The sequence below is a fragment of the Vanellus vanellus genome (assembly GCF_965231255.1).
Source record: "Vanellus vanellus genome assembly, chromosome: 11".
Taxonomy (NCBI): domain Eukaryota; kingdom Metazoa; phylum Chordata; class Aves; order Charadriiformes; family Charadriidae; genus Vanellus; species Vanellus vanellus.
This window is the reverse complement of record NC_138916.1, coordinates 1,424,994-1,448,244: the sequence shown is the minus strand read 5'-3', so window position 1 is coordinate 1,448,244 and position 23,251 is coordinate 1,424,994. Positions and strand designations below refer to the sequence as shown.

Sequence of the window (23,251 nt, the reverse complement as noted above, 5' to 3'; positions counted from 1 at the left end):
AAAGCCCATGGCAATTGAAACACGCTTTTTTTTTTTTTTTTTTTTTTTTGTCTTTCTCAACACACCTGCCATTGGCCTGGTCTGTTGGATGCACTCAGAGGGACTCAGTGTGTGCTGCGGCACTGCTTTTTTTTTGCAATGGCAGTCTGCAACTGTGCTGCAAGAAATGGAGGCAGTTTCAAATGGAACGAAATTATCCAGGGCAAACATTGAGCCTGTGAGACGTTTCCCTTAAGAAAAGGAGGGATAAGGCTGCGTGGGAATCACCAACCTCCCAGGCATCCCCAGACATGCTTAATTCTGGGCAACTCCTCTTATTCAGAGTTTTATCTGAAAATCAGCCATATTGGGGAACAGAGTCCATCAGGAGAGAGAGAGATTTAGTGTTGTGGGAGCTGAAGAGATGGCTCCTGTGACCCAAAGGACTTTTATTGTAGCAAGAGCCCCAAGTTCTCACATGCCTCCAGTGTTTCTTCAGATTTAGAGGAGATAAAGGGCCAGGCCACACGTTGCTGGTAGAGCTGTGGGATTTCACAGTGACTTCCAAGCTGGGATGCATACAGAACAAGGCAGACAATTTGCACAGCAAGTCCAGTTTGGAGGTTAGGTGCAAATACGTTCCAAAAAGGAGAGGTGCAAATGGGCACCCTGAGCAAACAAGCGTGCCCAGGAGGAGGTGGCTGTTCCCCGTCTTGGCGTAATTTGCAGAAATGTAAATATTCCTGCTTCATCCACTGAGGCAGTGGATGCGGCAGGAATTGCACTGCTGTGTAAACACTGAGTAAGGCATTTCATCACAGCTTCCCTCACACACACGCTCCTTCCCCTGCCCTCAGAGTAACCACAGGGGTGGCTCACAGCCACTAATTTGATGCTGGCTCCGACGCAGATAAGCATGACAGGGGAATGACCCTGATAGGGACAACAGAAAGGCATCAGCCCCCGGTCTGCCTGGAAGGTGAAACATTTTTGCAAGAAGGAAATGAAATTCATAGATAATTCCATTCACGCAAGCAGGAGGAAGCAATAATATTAGAAGTGTGGGCTATTTTTAGCTGGTTCTGGCAACTTTGCATGACATACCTTTGCATGACATTTTCTACCTTTCCAAGGGAGTCAAGCTTGGAAGGCTTTCAGCTTCAGACTGCTCCTTGGGAGCCCTGGAGAGGATAACCTTCTTAAGATCTTTGCCAACTCCATTAGCTAAGAAAAGCTCTTATCACTGAAACCCTGAATCCCCGTAATCTCATGTTTTTTTCCCCAACAAGCCATTCTCCCAGCTGAGATATCCACATCGCAGCAACACTGCACCTGGTTGGGTCCCGGCAAGCCCAGGGGCCCGCATTTTGCTGAATTTTAGCCAGTGCTCGGTGCCACATTGCCACCGGCTTCACGCCAGAAGCGGGATAAACGTAGCCACCCTGTTCAGCATAGAAGCAGGCGGCCTGGGCAGACGTGACATGAGCGGGGACAGAGCCTGGTGGCACCCAGTCATGGTCTGAAATACCGTGACCGCTGCGTCCGTGCCCAAGCCACAGCTGGCTGGGGTGGAGGGCAGCCAGCGGGCCCCCAGCTGACACTGAAGGTGGCGGGGGTAGTCCATGAGGCTGAGGGGGGTGGTGACACTGTGGCCTGCCGGGCTCTGGGTGCTCTGTGGGGGAGGCCCAGCCGGGCTGGGGCCTGGGCCTGGGTCGGGGCCTGGGCCTGGGCCTGGGCCCGGGTCCTGGGTGGTCCGGGTCTGTGTCCGGGGGCCTGGACCCGGGTCCTGGGCCTGTGTCCGGGGCCTGGGGCCTGGAGCCGATACCTCGGCCTGGGGCTGGGGTCGGGGCCTGGAGCCGCGGCCGGGGGCTGCAGCCGGGGCCTGCCCGCTCCGTGCCGCGGGGGCGGCGCCGGGTCCGTGGCGGAGGGCGGCCGGGGGCAGAGGGGCGGCCCCACCACGGGAGGCCCCGCCGCCGGCCCTTGGACCCGGGCGCCGCGCCGAGGCCAGCCGCGCCGCAGCGCGCCGAGCCGAGCCGAGCTATGGCGGCGCCGGGGCAGAACCTGGCCGTGGTGGTGCACCGAGCCGGGGACCTGCGCCTGGTACGGGCCGGGGAAGGGGGGGGAGCGGGCCGCGGCTCGGCGCGGCCCATGCGGAGGGGGCCGGCAGCGGGGCCGCGCTGGGCGGCCTGGCCGGATGGCAGCGGGGGCGGCCCCGCAGCGCGGCCCGGGCGGGGTTGGGGGGAGCCGGGCCGGGCCGGGCCGCCCTGCAGGGCCGGTGGGCGGGCAGCTCCCCGCAGGGCCCCCGGCACCGGGGGCGGGGTGGGGGCGTCCGTTCCCCCCCCCGCTCCCCCCGACTGGTGCCGGGTCAGTGAGCTGAACTGGCCTCGGGCTGGGAGCAGGGAAGGGCAGCGGCTGCCCCCCATGCTCGGAGGGGTGACCTGTGGGGCAAGTGGGGCGCCCGGAGCCCAAAGCGTGGGGCTGCCCCATGGCTAAGGGCCGCCTGAGACCCTCTTTGGGTCGTGCAGGATGAAGGAGGGGACAGGGAGCTGAGGGATGGGGAGCGGGTTCTGTTCAGTAGAGGGTCCTGTGAAAAGGGTGCTCCCAGAGAGCAGAAATGGAGGATGACCCCTTGCTTCATCAGGCCGTGAGAGCCCAAGTGAGGAGGAGGGTTCAAAGGAAGCCGCCGCCATGGGTCACGTCTGTGCTTGTGCTGGAGTACCCTCGCGGAGAGGGGCGCCACCATTTTCCATAAGTGCTTCAAACCGATTCTGCGGCTCTTGACTGTGAATGGGTCAAACCCACTCTGCTTCTCTGACTGGCGTCCCGGGTGCTGAATCATTGTGGTGCTGCTGGAGATTTGTGTTTGCCAGTTTGGCAAGTGCCAGGTCGGGGAAGGAAGATTTACATGGGCAAACATTGACAAGCAATTTTCTGTGCAAACAGTTCTGGCAGGAGGGCTTTTAGGAACACGCAGACTTTGGATACATGCGGCAGGTCGTTTGTGGGATGATTATCAGGGAAGCAGTTGATTTTTTTACCACTCCTGCACAGCTCAAGCGATACGTGCCACAGGCTAAGTGGTGTTCGTGTGGGTAATTCCTGTGTGGTTCCCAGCCACCTTTGGTAGAACTGCCATTTCACTAGAAGTGTGTGCAGCCTGACTTCTGCTAGAAATAAAAGGCATCGCCACAGTGAGTGAGAATTGGGATGGTCCCTCTAGTTGAAGAACACAGTTCCAAAGCTGTGTGATTTAGAAGGGTGTATGATACTTGTGAGGGTGGATGCTGGCTGCATCCTGTCTTTGTTGCTGGTTTCTAAACTTGCTTATTCCCAGATGAATGAGTTTTCCTTGGGATATTCGTACTGCTGGAGAAATAGGAGGTTGTCGTCAGTGCTTCCCTGGCCTTACTGGCAGCCCCTCGAGGTGTGATCTTCCCAGGCTTCTCCAAAGTTTCTTTGCCACAGTGTGAATGGCACTTACTGCATTGCCCCGCTGATCACATAAGGGTGATGTAAGTGCAGTGAACTCTGAACTTGTTATCTGTGTTATTGATACCTAAAGCTGGGTGAGATCATTTTCCCCATAATTCCCACACCCTTCTTGGTTCATGTGGACGTGTTGGCCATGGGGAAAATCATCGTGACTTCAATAGCTGACCTGCGTTACATGAAAATGTGTTGGCTTTGTTTTTGTTGACTCTCTTCTTGATCTTAGGCAGTTGCCACAGACTCAAGTTTGCTGCCACTTGAGGATTTGTTGTTTTTTATGCATGTACCATATCCTCTCTTTATATATCTCCTTCCACAGAAAACATTTGCTGCATTTCCTTCGTGTCCATAGTTACACCAGTTGCTTTCTCTGAAGTTCTCAGTGAACAATGGACAGTGAGCAGAACATGCATCCTGAAACACTTCGGGGTCTTCCAGTTTGGTCACTCCCTGTTTTCTACAAATCAGGCTGGAGGATTCACTTTCCACCAAAATGTTTGGTTTTCAGTGCAGCTGCTACTGAAAAAAAAAAAAAAAAAAGTGTTTTTTTTTCTGGGCTGAGGAATGCCACATACACATTTTCAGCTGGAAGTCGACTTGTATTATCTCTCATTATCTCTCACTGTGGACCGTTCTGTTTAGTCCTGTTGAGATAGCTCAGGCGGTCTGTACTTCTGATGTGTTACCAGATTGCACGCTTGTTGGATATTTTCTATGTAAGAAGTTATATCTAGATCAACTTCTTTTAAAAATAATGTCCCGGGCTGTGTCCTTAGTGGGACAAAACAAACACCCTGTATAGAAAGAATGCAGATACAGTTCTGAACACTGAAAATTTCAATAGGTTGAGCTCTACTTTGATTTGCACACTCATTGACGCAATTTGAGCCATCCTGCCCACTTACAGCACTGATTATTCAGCAGGTCTTTTAACAGAGCAGCGCTTTGAGAACGTGTTTTCAGAATTTCTCTTTTTGTGATGTTTAGATTGGCAAAGTACAAAGGATGAGTTGAGGAATATGCTGGAATTGAGAATGTATTTAATTAGCTAAAATGCAAAACAATGCTCCCCAAACGCAGAAAGGGATGGCTATCTTCCCTTCTTTCTCTGCAGTAGGGCAGCAAAAAAACTCGTCTGTGTTGTTATGTAGCAGCTTCTACCTGGTGAAGCTAATACATGGAAGACTGCTATAAAGGGATTGCTCATCTCAGAAATCCAGAGATCAGTTTTCTTGCTAACTGAAGACCCTCTTGCAAGGAGAAATAACCAACTGTGGATTTGAAGAGGAACTGTGTGAACAGGAGGCCTGCTCAAAGGTCTTGTGCCCAATTTTGGGCTGTGGGGAAAGAGATCTGAGCAGCGTATGGATTATGAAGAGTTCCTTGTTAGCACTAACTACTTTGGTGGGGCTTTTCTTAGAGACATGATCCTAGAGGTGGGTGCTAGGTGGGTACCGTACTGCCTCAATGTTGTAAAACCCAAGCAAATTATTCCTTTATCTTTTGAGGCAGCTGAGGGAGTTCAGTGAAGGCAAAGGCCTGCAGACCTTTTGGGTGGAAGGATGACTTGGGGCCAAGTGACTACTTTTATAGTTCTGGTTTTATGATTCAACCCGTAAAGCGGTATGATGCCAGTTACAAGATGATGTGACTTGCAGTAGTGTTTACGATTGATTTATACATTGAGTTATTATTATGTAGTAAAAGTATTTCCTATTATTTATAATAATAATATGAACACCGCTATATTAATGCTTTATAGAAACAGGTGATTCTGAATCTTCCTGGTTACAGAAGGTGAATTTTTTTTGTCAGTGGGATGAAGGATTCAGCTGAAACTTGAGGCTGTTCCAGGGCAGGAAAATGTAGTGTGTGGTTCTTTTCTGGGCAGGGAAGGGGAAGTTATTGCAAAATAATTTAGAGAGCAGATTCACAAGCTGACTGTGTGCTCACTCATAACGGATGCCCATGTTACTCCACTGTGCAAGCAAAAGGAGATGAGCTTAGGGAAGAAGTGTGGACGGCACATTTATATCCCTCCTTGTTGCACAACAATGTCTTATTGAGCAGACAGAACCAAAAACCTGATCAGCTTATGGATTTACCTGAGGTACCCTGGACTTACTTTCCACGAGGTATTCCCATGGCTATACACAAGCAAGTGAAAGCTTTTTTTTTATTTATTTTTGTTCATAGGAAAACCGTCCGATCCCAGAACCGGGTCCCAATGGTAAGTCTAGAGATGACTGCTTCTGTTTTGCTTTCTTTACTGATCTTTTCCTTTTCTCATTTTTTTTTTCACTCCTTGATATTATCAAGAGATAAAATATTTCTGAGAAAGTATAAAATAATCCAAAAAAAGAATGTGTGGCTCAAACAGATAATGCTGCATTTCCACTTGAAAAGAAGAGCTGGAGCAGTGACAGATACACCCCTTTATCTGGGTTTTTCTGTTTCCTGTTTCACCAGTTCATGTATTTCACATTAAACAGCTCTTGGGACGTGTCAGATGATCGTCTTGCAGGACTAAATATTAATAGGCGAGGCATATGGGCCGATAGGAATTGGATTCACTAACTCGCCAGGGCTGAAATTGTAGCTTAGGGAGAAGGAAATATTAAATGGACTTGCTCTTTTATTCTTGCTCCAGTGATAGTCATGCCCCTCTTAGATTGGATTAGCTTTTGTTGACTGGGGTCTTACTGTATTTTAAGCTCGCCTGATTTGTAAATCCTTGTATAGTTTTGTATTTCAGCAGGTATCTCATGAATATGCCATCCATTCTAATGTGTGCACATGCAGTTCTGGTACATTTATTTAATGCTACTAAATTTGGATGTTTTGATGCTTGGCTTGGCCTTTGTTGTGGGGCACAGGGACAGCACACATGTCACTCTCCCAGTGCTCAAGAAGGTACGTTTTTCTACAAGGAACCTTTCTTCCTTTTCTGGCAGAGGTCCTCCTGCGGATGCATTCTGTTGGGATCTGCGGGTCTGACGTTCACTACTGGCAGCACGGTCGAATCGGGGATTTTGTCGTGAAGGACCCCATGGTGTTGGGACATGAAGCTTCTGGGACTGTTGTCAAAGTGGGATCAGGAGTGACTCATCTGAAACCAGGTAACTGGAATCAAAACTGTCTTTTTGTTTGTTTTCCTGCTAATCAGTTCCTGAGAATGTGTTGATAACAGGCCATGCTTTGCTGCTAGGTAAATTTATCTGATGTTCTGAGCTGTGAATTGCACAGTGTGACCTTCTCCTTCAAGAAGTGTCACTGTGCTGCTACTAATCACCCAGCTTGGCCGCTGTAGTTTATGGCATTTCTTAGGTATGCGTTGTCCTGGGATATCTTGAGCTGGTCTGACTTTATTTTAACGCACAGCAGAGTGTATGCTGGTACAAGGTGCCTTTTGAAGAAGCTAGATAAAGCTTCAGAAACCATGCACGTTGCTCTTGCCAACAACCTGCTGTTAATGTTTCTTCGCTGTGTGTGTTCTTGAAGGAGCAAATGGCCTCCTGCAGTGGAGAGAGGTCACCGGAGCAACTGTACCAGGCCCCATGGTGTGACCTCTACAGTTCGCTGTGCTCATGAATGTCCTAGAAAATGAGCTGAGCAGTGAATTTTGCAAAGTTTGCTGATGATAGCAACTTGAGCAGGGTGGATAGGACACAGGGGAGCTAGCAAGAGTTGCAGACAGACCTTACGGGTCCCTGGGCAATGCAGATGCAATTCAATGCAGGTAAACGTGAAGTGGTTTCCACGGCAGAAGAAACAAAACCAGCTTCATATCTAAAATGATGGGCTGGCCATCACTGCTGAAGAGTGAGACCTTTGGCTCTGACACAGTGCATGGGAACTGTAATGGTGAAAAATGCAAATCAGCGTTAGGAAAGGGACAGACTCAATCGGAGGACGTCATCGCACATCTGGAGCTCTGCATGCTGTTCTGCTCTCCTCCTTTCCAAAGGGATATAAAAGAAGCGAAAAAGTTTCAGAGGGAAGACAAGGAGATGACGAGATGTGGAGCAGCGTCTCTGTGACAAATGACTAAGCTAGGAACTTGAGCTAGGAGCTGGAGAGATAACTCAACAATGTGTGACACAGGTCTGAAGACTCATGGAGGGTGGGGAGAGGGCACCTAAAAGTTGCCTGGTTCTCTGGTTCCTCCAATTCAAGAGCCGGGGATAGCGGGAGCCAAGTGCAGCATTCACCTAATATGTAGCATAGCTGCAGGGCTCCTTGGCAAAGGATGATGTAGATGCTGAAAGTTTACATGGTGGAAGGTGGAGGAGAAGTTGTCGAGGGTTATGAAATACAAAGAAGCCACATGCAGCCTTGGGAGGCCGGGAGAACATTTAGTATGTGCTTGTCCTGCCCCTCTCACCCCCAGACATCCCCCATTGGCCATGTCAGAGGTGGTGTAGATGGCTCTTTATTTTGATCCACCCTCATGCTTGTCAGTGTGTCTGAAAGCCTGTTGGTGGAGAGCTTCACTGAGAGATTTGGCTTTAATTTGCTTCCTCTGACAAATAAAAAGGGCTGTCTTGTCTCCCTGCACACTTGCAAGTTGTACTGTGGTCACGCGTTTGTTTTCTTTAGTCCATCCTGCCTCGTGATTGCAATTAAATAATCACTCTTTGTCCTGCAGGATGTGTCCTTCCAGCAGTCTGGGCTACTCCATCGTAGCATCATGATGTCTCTGTTCCCCGATAAGTCCTGCCTCACTCCTGGGTGTGCTTCTGCACCGTGAGCTCCCTCTCCAAGGAACAGTCCTTTCCAGCTGGTGGCCAGCAGAGCTCACCTGCTTTGTCCTAATTAGTTCCTCCTCCGATTACTACCGATTCTGAAAAAAATCTGATCACTATGCGATTCCCTGGGGTGAGGGCTGCCTTTTCATCTGCTAAGGCTGAGTGCAAGCCAGCTGCAGAGAGGTTTGCATGTGACTGAGCTTCCATCTGCTCTGTGTTTGTGCCTCTGAAACACCAGCTCTTTTCAAGTAACTGTGAAGATCTTGGTGATGAAGCTGCAGTGAAGGAAGTTTTAGGAACTTGCCTGGTGCTTGCAGTGTGATCTTTCTCAGCAGCTGTCCCTCATGCTTCTCTTGGGCGAGGGCTTCATGCTGTTATCCATGGTTCTTCAGTGCTGCTCATACCTATGTGCCCACCTTCTTCCCGAGTAACACAGTCTGCTTTCACTCTGGCAGGTGATCGAGTGGCCATCGAGCCCGGTGTCCCAAGGGAAATGGATGAGTTCTGCAAAACTGGCCGCTATAACCTGTCTCCAACCATCTTCTTCTGCGCCACGCCTCCCGATGATGGGAACTTGTGCCGCTACTACAAGCACAGTGCCAGCTACTGCTACAAGTTAGTCGGTGCTCCCTCTGCAGAGAAATATATACGCCCTGGGGGGGGGTAGCTGAAGCAATCGCCTCTTGGCCCTTTTGAGTATCGCAGTGAGCACTCTTGAATGCAACAGGTTTTATTGCTTTCTGATCCATAAATAACATCTATAAGGCTTGGATGGCAGCCACTTTGCAAAGGGTTTGTCATGCAGGTGTAGTTTATCCCCTTTGGTGCCAGATGTAAACAAACATTTCTTACATGTTTCCAGGGATATCACCACTGTTTTACCCTTTAATTATTTTCCTTTTCCCATTTGCTCCCTGCTCTTAGTTTCTTTTCTGCTGTATTTTTATATCCTTGCCTTCTTAGGAAGGTGCCTGAAGGTCTTTGTCTGGTTCTTTGAGCTGAGCTAGCTTTACTGCTGCTTTTCAGGAAGCACCACGTTACCTGCTGACACCTCGCTCTGTCATTTGAAACAAAGTCATCCTACTTAGAGCAGAACAGGAACAGAAAGCAGAATCTCTGCTAAGCTGCTTTTTTTTTTTTTGTGCGGCGCTGAGTGGCCCCACTAAGCTGCCGGCATTACACATCTGTTTTCATATCCAGTTCAGCAGTCTTGAGCACGTTCTTAATTGTGGCAGGACTGACACATTTGCTTAAAAGCAACTCTGTCCTTAAGTGCTCTAGCAAATGTGGTAGAAACCTGAAGAAACCTCTGCAATGTTATACCCACATAAGTGCATTTACACAAGGGGTTAAAAATAGTCTAAAGTAGTGGTCCCGTGAGACTGGTCTACTTGCGGAGCTTGTTCTTTCTCAGTCTGTGTGGAGCTGGTACTTCTGTGAGCAGGAATGTCCTCAGGATTGCTCTTTGGTGTCTGCAAAGGAAGCCTTCATGATCAAATCAGTTGGAAGGAGGCACTTGAATGCTCTTCTCATGAAAGTCCTCAAGCAGGAAGCTCCTTTCAAAGTGGATCGCAAGCAGCTGCTGTCAGGATGAGGTGCTGGTCTGGATGGGACTGACTTCTCACTGTCCAGACCTGCTGTCACTGATTTCCTGTGTGTTAAAATAACATTTTCTGACAACAAGTTTTTGCTTGGGAGGAAGTGGCTGGTTTGTAACTGTCTTATTCCAGGGTTTTGCTTTTTTCCCCTCAAACCAGGGCATTAAATATTACTTTGGCTATTTTTTTTTTTTTTTTTAAGCTGTGATATGCAAAGCCTGGATCTGGTACTCCCTGTTTCAGATCAGCAATGCCATGGCTGTCTGGTGCAGAGCAGATTCCGTGGCATGAAGCCACTCTGCCAGCACAGATTTTCTAAGAAAAGATGATGGCTGAGCTTAGTGGGCTCTTGCATATTTGGGCAGCTGTTGTCTGTCCTTCTGTAGGCGGACAGACATTGTGTTGGGTACTCTGAGTAATTTGATGGCGGTGAGATAGTGCCACAAAGCTGCCCTCCCTATTGATAGGGCAGTACCCAGACCCAGTAGGAGCAGATGTGATGCCAAACTCTCAGGCAGCCGAACTCTTGGAGTCAGCCATTCAGTGCCTCCTGGAGATAAGGGACATATAGATATGTGACAGCTGTCTTCCCATGACTGTCATTTCTGTTACTTTGCCTTCATGTTGGCTTGGCTGAGATCTGACCTCAGGCTTCCCAGGGCTGTCAGAAAGACTTTCCTCGCAAACACAGGTCCCAGTACCCACTGTGTGACAGCCCACACTGGTGGCTTTCTGGGCTGCATTGTGGGGCTAGGGTTTATTTCTATCAGCAGTTCAGAAGGATTTCACCCCCCTCTGCTTTGTGCTGGGACCAGTCTGTTGCTTGAAACACTTGGTGCTTCAGGCAAGGACATCCAGGGCGTGATGGGGAGACCCGGATCTGGCTGCCTTTGATTTATGTGGCATCAACATTGGCAGCAAGATGTTTTCTAAAAGCGTGGAGCTGAATGATTCAACCCAGATGAGGGGTCTGGGAACTCACTGGTGCGTCCCAGCTGTAGAGCAGCCTTTGAGGTGGTGCATATGCAAATGTGGGGTTTATTCCAAAGAGAATGAGCGGCAAAGGAGTTTTAGGGTTAACTCACTGAGTACTGGAGGGATGGTGTGGGAAAGTTTGTGGATCCTTGTGTTTGGTGCTTAGGCACACCTCACTGATAAATGGTTTAGGTGTACTTGATGCTGCTTCAGAGGAGGGACGGAGGCAGCATAAGCTCTTGAAACACCTTCCAGTCCTGCATTTCTCAGACCAAGGGCGAAAGTGTATTTTGCCACTGTGATTTACACCCATGTTTGGTCTTCCAGTGTTATGGCTTTCCTCATCACTGTCATAAACTCCTTTGGTGACTGTTGCTTATGTCTGGTTCTTACAGGCTTCCAGATAATGTCACCTTTGAAGAAGGAGCCCTTATCGAGCCCCTTTCGGTGGGAATCCATGCCTGCAAAAGGGCAGGAGTCACTCTGGGAAGCAAAGTCTTCGTGTCTGGCTCTGGTACGGTGAACATATTCAGTCCTTGGGTTCTCTGCCTGCAGCGGCATGGAGGGAGATGGACAAGGGTGCAAGCTGTGCTTCCAGGTTCTGCTGTAAGCATGGGTCACGGCAGAGTTACAGGGATGCTGAGGAGGACTTTGAGGCTGCCCTTGCCCGAGCTGCACTACAGTGCTGCATTTTGAGCAGCCCAAATGCAAAGTGCAGTGTCTGGGCGTGCTGAGCCTACAAACTCAAGGGAGCAGAGGAGCGGGGTGGTGTTTTCCTTGCGGAGTGCCTCGTGTAGCAGTAGCTGCTCTCTCGGCAGCTGGTCTCACTGCCCTGGGATTGTGGTGATGCTGTGATCCCATCTGGAAAACAGAGTCGAAGCCTCCTTTTAGCATAGGAACATGCTGAGCTCTGGGCATGTTCAGAGCCTGTGGCTGGTGCTGTCTGGCCGTTGTATATGTTCTCTTTCTCCCCTTTGTCCCCAGGACCAATTGGCCTTGTTAATGTGCTTGTTGCAAAGATGATGGGTGCAGCAGCTGTGGTAATTACAGGTAAGTCCTTTTAACCCTTAAGAGTGTATCTATTTCCCACTATACAGCACTTTGACTAGTTCCACATTATTCCTTCAAGGTAACTGCTGGGGAAGGCAGCCCAAGCACAATGGAAAATCTGTTCATGAATGGAGTAGCAGCGTGCCAGTCTGGAGGGAATCCTAGTAAATGCCTCATTCCCCACGACAAGACTTTGATCTTTGCACTAATTGGGATCTATAAGAAGGTGCAGGTTGCAACTGGTGCTCCTCTGCTAGGTTAGCGGACCAGGGTAATAACTTCTGCTTCCTAGGACAGACACGTTGTGTGGGTGGTGTAGCTACAGTGCTTCAAGAAGAATAAACCAGAGGGTAATAACTGGTCCTTGGATCAAGCCTTGAGGCCTTCTTCAGACTTTGAGCTGGTCTTTTGGGTAGAGGCAATGCGTCTGTATGACAAAGTTCCAAGTGACAGGAGCTCCACTTGCTCCTGGTGCCTCTGATCACTGATGGGCTTTTTTTTTTTTTTCCCATTTTGAGCAATTCTGACCTCAGCTTTGTGTTTTGCCTTTCGCTCATAGATCAAGCCTTGAGGATCAGGTTTCATCTTCCCTGTAGTGGGTATAGACCTTGATTCTATCTGCTTTTAGTCTGCACTTAGGCACACAGACCAGGCAACACAGTGTATTTTATACCATGTTTGGAGCTATTCTTGGAGGTTTGCTCTAAGCAGGTTTTTTTTTCCTTCCTCTTGTAGTGCTAGGTGATGGCCTGGACACATGTTTTCACAGTCCTTTCTGTGTGCAGCCACATTGTCCCTCTAGTTCTCTTTTGCTGCCCTTTCTGCTGTCATGCTGGGGGGTTCATTTTCCACTGATTATCCACAATGACTGAAGCGGCCTTTCCAGGGTCCCTGCATTTCAGAAATGGGCCTTCCTTTGCCTAACTGTGCCCTGGAGGTTTCTAGCCCACTGCTGCTTGCAGCCATGTTTTTGTCTAGCTGCGGCTGGGAAACCGCTGAGGATGAACATCACACCTTTCTGGATACCTACTCCAAGATTGCGCCACCTCCTAATGAGGAAGCTTTTTCTGGGGTTGACTCAAAAACTGTCATTTGTGGGTATTTCCCCTTGTATTGTCTGCAACAATGGAAATGAATCTCCATCGTCTTTGTTGCTGCCGTTCTGGGTGTTGTAGAGAGACATTCGATCCCCCCTTCTCTTTGCCCTGCTAAGCCAGCCCGGCTCCCTTCACCTCACCTCAAAGTTCAGGCTCTTCTCTGTGTAGCTTGCCCAGAAATATTGAGAGCTGGAGTAACCTCAGAAGATTCCCTGGTTGAAATTTCTACCCGGTGCTTGGACAGGGCCTGGAAGTGGTGTTTCCACTACTCTTTGATCCTTCTGAGCAGTGGTGGCTGGGAGAAGCCGTTATAGGTAAGACTAGACATCGCACACAGGTTGCTACAGTGTTTTTGGGCCAAAGCCCCAACATGGACCTTTCAGAAGGCTGTTACTGCACCTCCCACACTTGGGGCCGGGTGTATTTTTGACCTCTCAATCACTGTATTTCTATCTTTGGGTTGAGAGACAAAATTCAGGTCCCACCCTCTTGCCTTTGCGGAAGCATCCTTCAGTGGTAGCTCATGACAAAACCTAAGGCAGATTATTGTCTTCTCCTCCCTAAATACACTTGCTGCTGCGTCCAGGGCATTTTTTGCTCTGCTGGCCCCACCCCGCAGGTGTGTGCTTGATGGACATGATCAGTCCAGGCCTCAGATTTTGCAAAGTGTTGTCATTTACGGATGATGGTTGTTATAGCAGGAAAAGCAACTCTGCCTCTTGAATCACGTATGAGGAACCTTGCTGTTGAGCTGAGGTGGTGCAGGTGACCCAGTCCTTGGGTGGGGAAGGGCTTGGTGAGCTGGCAGGGGTTGGTGGGGCTGAGGCAGCTGGTTCAGCCTGCTGCCCCATCCCTGGTCCTGCCTGAGTGTGTCTTCCCTGTAACTCTGGGAGCTGCTGCTGCCTCTGCCTCTAGACTGCTCCCGGCAAGCAGGTCTGTATAGCATGTGCTGTAGGGCTCCGGGTGGCCATAGGAAGTTCTTGGTACCTGGTTTGTAGGGTGAGCAAGCTCAGCTACATGGAATTAACACCTTCTTATCTTTACGCCTTGGCCTAGGTAATGATCCTGACTTATAGACATCTCCCACCTGAGAGGTGTTTGGCTGGGGTGCTCAGAGACACCCATGGAGGTGCTGTCCCTCATCAAATATTTGTACGTGACATGAGCTGAGGAATGGGTTTAGTTTGGCTCGTTGCCGCTGGGGATTTTGCTGCCCTTCTCAAGGAACTGCTTTTTGTGTCTGCTTTAGGAGCCAACACCTGTCTGCCCACAAAGGCTCTCTTGTACTTTGACACCAGATTCTTTGAATTCATTGCCCGGCGTTTTTATGATGTGTTTGTGTATGAAGAGCTTTGTCTGCCCAGCTCTTAAGGCTTTAAATGTTTGTGTTTGTTTTGACAAGCCACACACAAATATGGAAATATCTAGAAGAGCTTTTTCCTCACCTGGGGAGAACTTACCTCCTACAGCTTCTGTGTTGAGTGTCTTTGGCGCACCTGGAGTCAATGAATTTTGGAAAGTTACATCTCTGCCGAGGGGTCGGGTCCCTTCTCTGGGACTCCCAGAGAGCAGCTGGCCCTGTAGCTAAAGACTAATGCTCAGCCCTACCCTTCCAAAGGCTTGTGTGTGCCAAAGCTTGCCTTTCTTCCCAGATAAGGCAGCTTGCCCGATAAAAGGTATTAGCGCTTCTGATAACCTTTGCTCTTCTCCCTGAAGTGCTTTATTCCTGGCAGACTAGTGTTCTTCCTTATGAGGGATGGGGTTTGATGTATTTAATGGGCTGCAGTTGGGTGCAGAAGATCGGTTTGTTTCATGGATCCTCATCTACTCTTCCCTAAGATCCATGGCTTTCTCCACATGGCTGCTGAGTGGGTGTGCTTGATATTTATGGACAGCCTTCTGCTGTCCTTCTGCCTTGCTGTGGGCATCGCTGTTGCTCTGGAAAGCTGCTTTTCTCCTTACAGGCATGTAAAAGAGCAGCCTTAATCCCCAGCAAGTGGAGTGATGGTTTGGGTGTTCATATGGCAGTGCTGGGCTGTCTTGCCATACTCTGTCTGTCACTAAAGGTATGCTTAGTGATTCCTACTTAAGGGAAACTATTCCCCTCGTGCTATCTAAATCTGAAGTCCCTGGTGCCGGTGCCTTCAGCAACCCTGGAAGTCAAGGTCAGGGAAGATGAATAACTGGACAGGGTTCAATTCCTTTGTGAAAGAAGATCAACGTAGAAGGTGTGAGAGCTTCAAGAATATTTTCCTGTAAAGTTGGCTCATAAACCATTACGAGAAGCTTAAGTGTAATTTGATAACTTCCGTGGGAGCAGAGATACAAGAACGGGCTACTCTTAATCTGGCAGCCAAAACTTTAATTAGCTCCAGCCGCCAGGAAGTGAAAAGAAATTTCTGACTAGAGGCAAGATACAACCCTTTAATTGTATAATTGACTGGTTTCCCACGAGTTGTGTGGGGTTCAGCCACAGGGAGGTTTAAAATCCGAACGAATTGGTCTTTGTCAAGACTCACAAGTGTCTGGAGCTCTAAACAATATGGTAACCTTCTCGTTTGATAATCTGCAAATATGTCAGCTTCAGTCAGTGCTTAGCGGTGATTCACTTAGGCCAGGTGTACCCAGATGTTATCGCAGCATTGACCAGGTCTGACAGTATTGCTGCTGTGTCCTGTATGCCTCTCTGACGTGAGGACTTCCTTCCTGATCAGGTCAGCAAACCAGAGGCCAACTGTAGAAAAAGTGTGGGTTTTTTTTTTGCTGCCTGAGAGTGACTTTTGTGGCTACTTTGAAAGGCACTGGCTGGCATGGCCTGTTTCTCCAGGATTCTGCTTCTGGATGTATTTCTGCCAAGGAGACAGTATAAAATACATTAGTGACAGGGCAGATTCTATAAATGGCTGAATCCAGCTGTGTCTGCTGCAAGCTGGGGTTTTGAGACCAAACGCCATGGGGAGTTTGGTCCATTGAGCCCCCGTGGTTTCCTTGCTGTACACTGAGCTTTGGGAGGCACCAGCCATGCCAGGCAGAAGTGTTTCTTTAGCACTTCAGGTGCCTCAAAAATGTCCATGCCCATGCTCTCTCTGCATGGGAGGCCTCTGAGTGCAGCTCAGCCAGCAGAAGGTCATGACTGTACACATGGCCTGAGGCCCAATGCTCAGAGCTTGGGAAGGACAGACCTGACTAAAGCCTCCTGCAGCCACAGGAATGAGAGCTCACGTCGAAGCTTCCAGCGTGATGCTGCCCTTACTTTTCAACCTTGGCTTTTCCTTCTTTGTCTGCATTTTATTACCCTTTGTTATCCCTTCTTGAAACTCCCTCCACAGGTCTCCTGGGTGCTCATCTCAGTGGGTGTGCCCGTACCCAGCATCCCGAGCGCTCCCGCTGCCGGTGTGGGCATGTCCATCCCCTGCCCTGGCAGTAGGTAACATCACATTCATCGTGTGCTGGGCAGGGTAGGTCCTCTGGCCTGGCTTCCTCCCAGCGCTGGGGCTGAGTCAGAGCGGCTCATATCGGAGCAGTGGCCTCGTCCTCCTTCTCTTTGCCCTTGATATTTCCCCCCCCATCCCCATCTCTGACTTCTCTGAAGACTGTGCCCTGGTGAGGAGAGTATTTTCCTTTGTGGTTGGTGGGTGTACTGTGCGTCCTGGAGAGGAGAGTGCTCCTGGCAAAGGCACTGTTTTCCAAGTCTTCAAGCCTAGGACATTGCTCACCCCTCAATTTTGGGTCTAGGAAGCCTTGGCTGTTACAGCTCGGTTTCCACCTTTAATCTGGACGTCTTTTCCAGTGCCAACACACAGACCCCTGCAGACCACTGCTTCAGTGCAAGGCAAAAAGTTTTTTTCTGCCTAGGAAATGCCACTCTTCTTCTCTGCTGTCCACCTCTTTATCTCCAGAGATGTCCTGGTCACCAGTGGTGCCTGGAGAGGGATGGGTGGCTTCCTTCCATGGGATGAGGAAGAGAAGAGACAAACGGTGTGGCTACCCGCCAGGGCAGCTCGCTCCATGGTACAAACCATTTTGTGCATCTTCAAAAGATATTTACAGTGCTATCAAGATCCCTCTGGACAGAGTACCAGAGTACAGCCGTGCCCTCGCAGCTGTTTATCATCACCAGCTTTGTTGCTGTGTTAATGGGGCATCTGAGGTCCACCATATTACCAGATCCACTCCCTTCTTTTTTTAATGGGCTTGCTCGCTCATTCATCTGTGACAGAAACTGTTTGAGAGATGCTCAGCAGCCTCCAGTGCTGTTACAAGAAGGGTAGAAGGATGGGAGAGGACTGTAACAGCAGGGACGCACTCAGTGTTGACAACTAGTGCATTCTGCAGTTCGCTCAGCTAAAAGCATCTGCTGTTGGGTCGTTGAAGAAGGTCTCAGAGAGCTCGTGATCTGCTCTCATCTGGTACCGCTAGAAGTGAAATGGCCACATTAATGATCCTCTGAGCCTGATGTCTCCTGTCAGAAAGGCTTCTTGGTGCTGTGCTGTCCATCGCCAGGTGATTTCTGGGTCATCGGGGAGCAAGGTCAGAGCAACCTTGCCTCTGCTTAGCGCCCTTTGAGAGGTATCCTTGAGGGTGTGAGCAATAGCAAATAATCCTGAGAGCCAGGGAGGGAAGATGCAAAAGTGAGGAGTGTTTTTTTGCCTCATTGTAGGCTCCTCCCCAGGTTAACTCGATGAGTGTGTGTATAACGTGATTTTTTACCATCCGTTTTCACTAGTGGATGCATTAGTGAAGCTGCTTCATGAAAGAGTCAGTACCAGAGAGACACTGGGCAGTGCTGTCTCAAGACAGTGGCAGCTCTGGTAAGACACAACCGCGCTGTTCAAGCAGGGCGAGTGTAGCTCAGCGCTGCCCTGTCTGTCCTGCCCTCCTTCTGCCTTTTGCCTTTGCCTGCACTGAGGTTCCTCTACTCTGCGGTGTCGGGACAGCAACACGCCAGTGCTTGGCCACAGCTGTTCCTGCTGTGGTTTCTGCTTGTGGCATCAATGTGCATGCCCTTAGGAGTTAAGCTTGGCCTTCTAGTTTGTCTTGGCACACTCTCGGTGTTCCTGCAGTACCAGAGAGAAATTGGGAGATCTATGAACTGATCGTCTTAGAAGACACCCCTCGAGTCTAGAGGTGGCAGCTGTTCCTTCACTCGGATGTTGCTTTGCGTGGTGTGGATTTCATCTATGAGTTTATGCTTTAGCCTCTTTGAAGCACACCCTCTTGTGCAGCTGGAAAGTCTTTGGCATCTCCGGTGTCTCTAAGTTGGCCTCATCGCTCATCCTTTTCTGCCTGCCCAGAAAAGTGAGCAGGTCTCCACCCTGCCTCCTCACTGAAGGCTGTGTGAATTTGAGGGAGGGGAACATAGACCCTTTCCTCTCCTGGTTGTGTGCTGCCCTGCGAACACATGTTCAGACCCTAGATCTGTGTGCTTCCATCAAGGTCGCACGGTGGTGGCCTACTTACATCAAGGCTGGGAAGCCCTTTGGTCTGGGCGGTCTACATAAATTCTTGAGAAGGTACTGGTGGGCTGCAGTTTCCCACCTTGTCCTACTGCATAACAAATTCTGTCTTCTCTCCTGAGAGACTTGACAGCTGGTCACCAAACAAAGGTGGTTCTGTTGAGACATCAGATGGGGGTTGGAAGCAGATTCCAGGCTCAGGTTCTTTCTCCCCTTCCACTTCACATAATGCTACAATTCTTGACTTGTTTTGTCTTTCCCCAGATTTATCTGCTTCTCGCCTGCAAAAAGCCAAGGAGGTCGGGGCAGATTTCACCATTCAGGTAAAGAATGAGACCCCGCAGGAGGTGGCCTCCAAAGTGGAAAGTCTGCTTGGCTGCATGCCGGAGATAACTGTGGAGTGTACAGGAGTGCAAGCCTGCATCCAAGCTGGCATTTATGTGAGTACCACTTGTCCCCAAGGTAAAGCAGTGATGGCATTGGCTTTTCTTTTTCTGGGACGCCGCAGTGAATGACAGCTATTTCGCTCCTGCAGTGCTTCATTTCAGTGGGCTTGGTGTGGAGGAGAGAAGGTGCTCGTTAGACAACAAACTAAGAGAGACAATTAAACAGTTAAGGTCTTTGCAGACAGCGTGGGGATAATTGTCTGATTTGATGCTCAGGTGCATTTACCAAAGAGACTGCAGTAAGACCCCGAAACCCGAGTATGGGTATGCAGCAGCATCAGGGAGCTGGGACAAGTAGGACAGCATCTTCCATTAAGTTGAAGTTATGTCCAAATAAGGAGAATAACTGAGAAAATTAATTCCAGCAGGTGAAGAAAGCAGTTAAGGAGAGGATGTTTTGCTGTCTTGAAATGCCTGACGGGAGGACGCAGAGAAGGTGGTGCAGAGTTTCACAATGAAGGACAGGAGGCACATGGGACAAGCTGCAAAAAGGGAAATTCCAGTGGAGCATCGGGCTCTTGGTTTTAAATCTCTCCCATTGAAATCCAAAAGTACTCTGCCTACTCCTAAGTGCTAGTCATTTTTCAGAATGAGGTTTAGATACCAAAATCCTTCAGAGATTTTCGAAAGATTGCTTTTTAAGCCTTGACTATTGCATGTGTCATGCTTACGGGGTCCTGGCAGCATCCTGTCTCTCCCCTGGCTTCTCTGCCATGCCCCGGGCAGCCCATTACAGCTGCAAATTGTGGCTTTATTTGTTTACAGACTGCAGCACAGGCTCTGGTGACTGTAATTTGCAAAATACAACGTATTTGTGTGTTTGTTCTCCAGGCCACTCGTTCTGGTGGGACCTTGGTGCTGGTGGGGCTGGGGCCTGAGATGGTCACTGTGCCCATCGTGAACGCCGCCGTGCGGGAGGTGGATATCCGGGGGATATTCCGCTACTGCAACACGTGAGTCTCGTACGGGGTGGGCTGATTTGTCTCCAGGTCTGTCCTGAAGAAGTTCTTGCTTTCCACAAGGAGAGAGAATGTGGAAAAGGCCGTTTTTCCTTACAGTTGGTTAAACCTCATGTCACTCTGAAATGCAGCACTGCTGTGCAGGCAATCTGCCTGATGTGTCCTGCATTTTGTGCCTTGGTTCCTGGATGAGCCTTGCAATGCAGACTTGACCACAACAAAGCAGCCCAGCTGGGTTGTCCCACTCTCCCATTTCATGCAGCGTTTGATGCAAAGGAAGGAGGAGACCCAATAAACTCTTACTCTGCTGCAAGCAAGCAGGCTAAAACGAAAAAAAATCAAAAAGAATCATAATTAACATTTGTGCCTTCAACTCTTATGCCATGTAGAAAGGGAAGGGCAGGTGCTGGGGGTGTTTTGGAAGAGACTGGCTTGTCCACAAGCAGGCTGGCTCATGACACGGCAGGGAGGAGCACACAGCTTTTAGCTGCTTCAACCCTTTGTGCTGGGAGATCTCTAAGCAGCAGCTTGGCCTGGCCCTGACCCTACACACTGCCTTCTGAATAGCTGGCTGCCTGCTGGCGCCCACCTTCCTACCTGTTATATTGTCCGTTTTGAGGCAAAGGATGTGGGGAATGTTAATACTGGGCAAAGAGTCAAAATCCCAAGCGCCCCATCCCATGCCAAGCCGTGCATACCCAGCCTCGCTGCTGGTGCCCAGCTCTGCTCTCCTTCCTCCTCATGAGGGGAAATCACATCCATCAACCTTGTTGGAGGTCAGCGAACGCTGGGATGAGCAAGAGCCTTCTTTAGTTTTCATCATTTCACTGGAGCTGAAGATACGTCTGGAGCCAGTCTGAAGGCATATGTGCTCTTTGCAGAGAGCTGAACAGCACGGCTCGTGGGCAGGCAGGTCTTTGAGTGTACTGAAAGCTGGCCTCACCCTGAAGGCAGGAGAAGCTCTGCTGTCCTCTCCTTCCTCTTGTACTGCTTGGGCTTGGCTTGAGACGCTGCAGGTTTGCAGCCTGGTTTCTGCTGTGTTCAGAGCCATAGTTTCTTGCTAGCAGAGCAAGAATCTTTGCTTAATCTGTCGAGGTAGTTTTCCAAGAAGGATTTGTGAGATGTAGTCGGGCTCCTTCTTAATAGGAGAAATGCCTTTATGTAGGCACTTTGGGAATTCGATTAGCTGCTGCGTCCCTTTGTATCCCCATCCCTCTAATTTGGCCCATTCAAGTGGAGCGGCAAGGCAATCGAATGGGGCGAGTCTCTGCCGAAGAAGAGGTTGGAAGCTGACTGAGGCTTTCCCTTTCTTCTCCCTGCACCGAGGCGGTGAGTTTGAACTCCACAGTGATCAGTCCGCAAGCAAGGAGGCGAGAGGAGAGGGGTGCACGGCAGCTTTATTTTTCATTCAGAGCTTTAGAAGTACAGTTGTTTCCTGTGATTTTCACTTTCTCAGCCTTCGGCAGGTGAACTACAGCCAACTGTGTATAGCAGTGCCATCTTGGTGCTCAACAACCCAAAGCAGTTGGTTTGTCCTATCTCCCCATGCCTGATGCTTGAGGTTCCCCCTCCGTAAAATTCTTTGCAGGCAAAACTCCCCGTGGTTGCCTGGGCTAAGGAAATTACTGTAATGAAACCAGGCTCCTCCGTGCTCTTTCCTTGGGGCTCCAAACTGGTGGCTGCTCTCACCTCCTGTTCCCCGTTTCCCTTGCAGGTGGCCTGTGGCAATTGCTCTGCTCGCATCCAAGCGGATCAACGTCAAGCCCTTGGTTACGCATCGCTTCCCCCTGGAAAAGGCTCTTGAGGCATTCGAGACCACCAAGAGGGGCGAGGGGGTCAAAGTGATGCTGAAGTGTGATCCCACTGACTACAACCCCTGAGATGCCGCAGTGCCCGGCCCTCTCCCCCGTTACACCGCCTGCCTGAGACGCGAAGCATGAGGCCGCAGGAGGCTGATGTACGGCTGTCGCATGTTAACACAGTCACCTTATGCAGGCGCTGCTTTGTAATAGAGCCGGAAAATCAAACGATAATGAGGGTGAATGGCACTGAGGGATACACCATTAGAGTATTAACAGGTAACCACAAATGGAAAGGCAATAGGGAATAGTTTGAATCAAAACACTGCTGTTTGGTTAGACATGATGGTTCACACAGTTGGCTCTTGTCCACCACACCCCACGCGCAGAAGAGCTGGGGTCTCTCTGCGTGTATGGGGCAGAGCCGCCTGCGTGGTGGACGCGGGGTTTGTCCACGTGGATGCGCTGGGTAAGGGTGTCACCAGCCGCATGGGTGAAGCGAGGAGGGAGATGCTGACCTTCCACCTTCCCGCCCCAGCACTGCCCTGAGGCTGTGTGTGCCGCAGCTCTTCCCATGTGGGAATCCCTGGGCGAGGGATGGCCCTACGTGAATACTCCGCCTTCCAGTCGCACCTTCTCTTGGGGACGCCTGGGGACTGTAACAGCCGGTGGAACAAAGCCTGGCCGGCCCACCTTTACGGGAAGTGCATTCAGGTCATTCTCTCCACGTTCTTTGCAAATAGCAAACCGCGGGCTCAAAGCTTGGAGCCCAGGGCTTTTTAGAAGAAGCTGGTCTGGAGGCCAGCTGGGACCATATCTGCTGTGTCATCCCACCCCAGCAGCTCCCTGTGGGGCAGAAGGAGCACCGCAGAGCAGGCTGCAGTGTGTTTGCAGGGAAACTGCCCTGTCCTCGGCTTGGGACCACAGAGAGCCTTGTCCTTATGTGACTCCCAAGGAGGGACTGTGGTTGGGGGGGAGCACAGATGGCTTTTAGCATGGAGGGGAGCGCAGGTGAGGAGTCAGGGGACAGCATCACTCAAAGGTTTTACCACTGCGAATGAATCGTAGCTTTTCAGGGCTATCGAGCCTTCCTGCTGAGTTTGTGAGCCATGAACGAGGTACTAACAAGGTAGCAGGTTGCAGATAACAAAATCTGATTTTTGATTACAGTCACGTTAATTTTAGTCTTGAGAGATCAGTCCCTTTCTTGGGCCGGTACTGAACTTTCCTCAATAAATGCTACCTACCTGATGCGTCCGTGTCATTAAGGTGTTGAGTGGGTGGTTTGAAGGGGTCTGTGACTTCGGGCTCTGGAGATCGTGTAGACCCTGGCTCTGTTGTGCTGCTGGTTGTCACCAGGCTGCAGGTGAGCTCGGTGCAAGCAGGACTATGAAACCATAAATGACCCAACCGCTTGCAAACCAAAGCTTGTATTTATTGCCGAGGTTGATTAGTTAATCTTGGCAGAGGTAGAAGCCTGCAAGTCGATACCATGTTTTACAGGATTAATACATAACTCAGGGGGACTTTCTGTAGCCAGGAGAAGCAGTCAAAGTACTGCTCAGCGTAAACAGGGTCATGAAATATCAAAATATGTTGAAAAAATCTACCTGGGAGCCTGACCCCGTAATTGGATGTGTTGTTAGCAGATCCTG

The 23,251-nt window shown here is 49.9% G+C and overlaps 1 protein-coding gene across 1 annotated transcript; it reads left to right on the top strand.

The window, feature by feature from the left end:
* Positions 1–2,593: 2,593 nt before the first annotated feature.
* Positions 2,594–22,847, top strand: SORD (sorbitol dehydrogenase; the record flags this gene model as incomplete). Its single annotated transcript, XM_082488924.1, has 9 exons — positions 2,594–2,635; positions 5,665–5,698; positions 6,423–6,587; positions 8,672–8,831; positions 11,185–11,303; positions 11,774–11,839; positions 18,657–18,832; positions 19,670–19,791; positions 21,512–22,847. 9 exons carry the CDS (start codon positions 2,594–2,596, stop codon positions 21,675–21,677), a joined length of 1,050 nt encoding a protein of 349 aa, XP_082345050.1. The 3' UTR covers positions 21,678–22,847.
* Between the last annotated feature and the right edge of the window lie 404 nt (positions 22,848–23,251).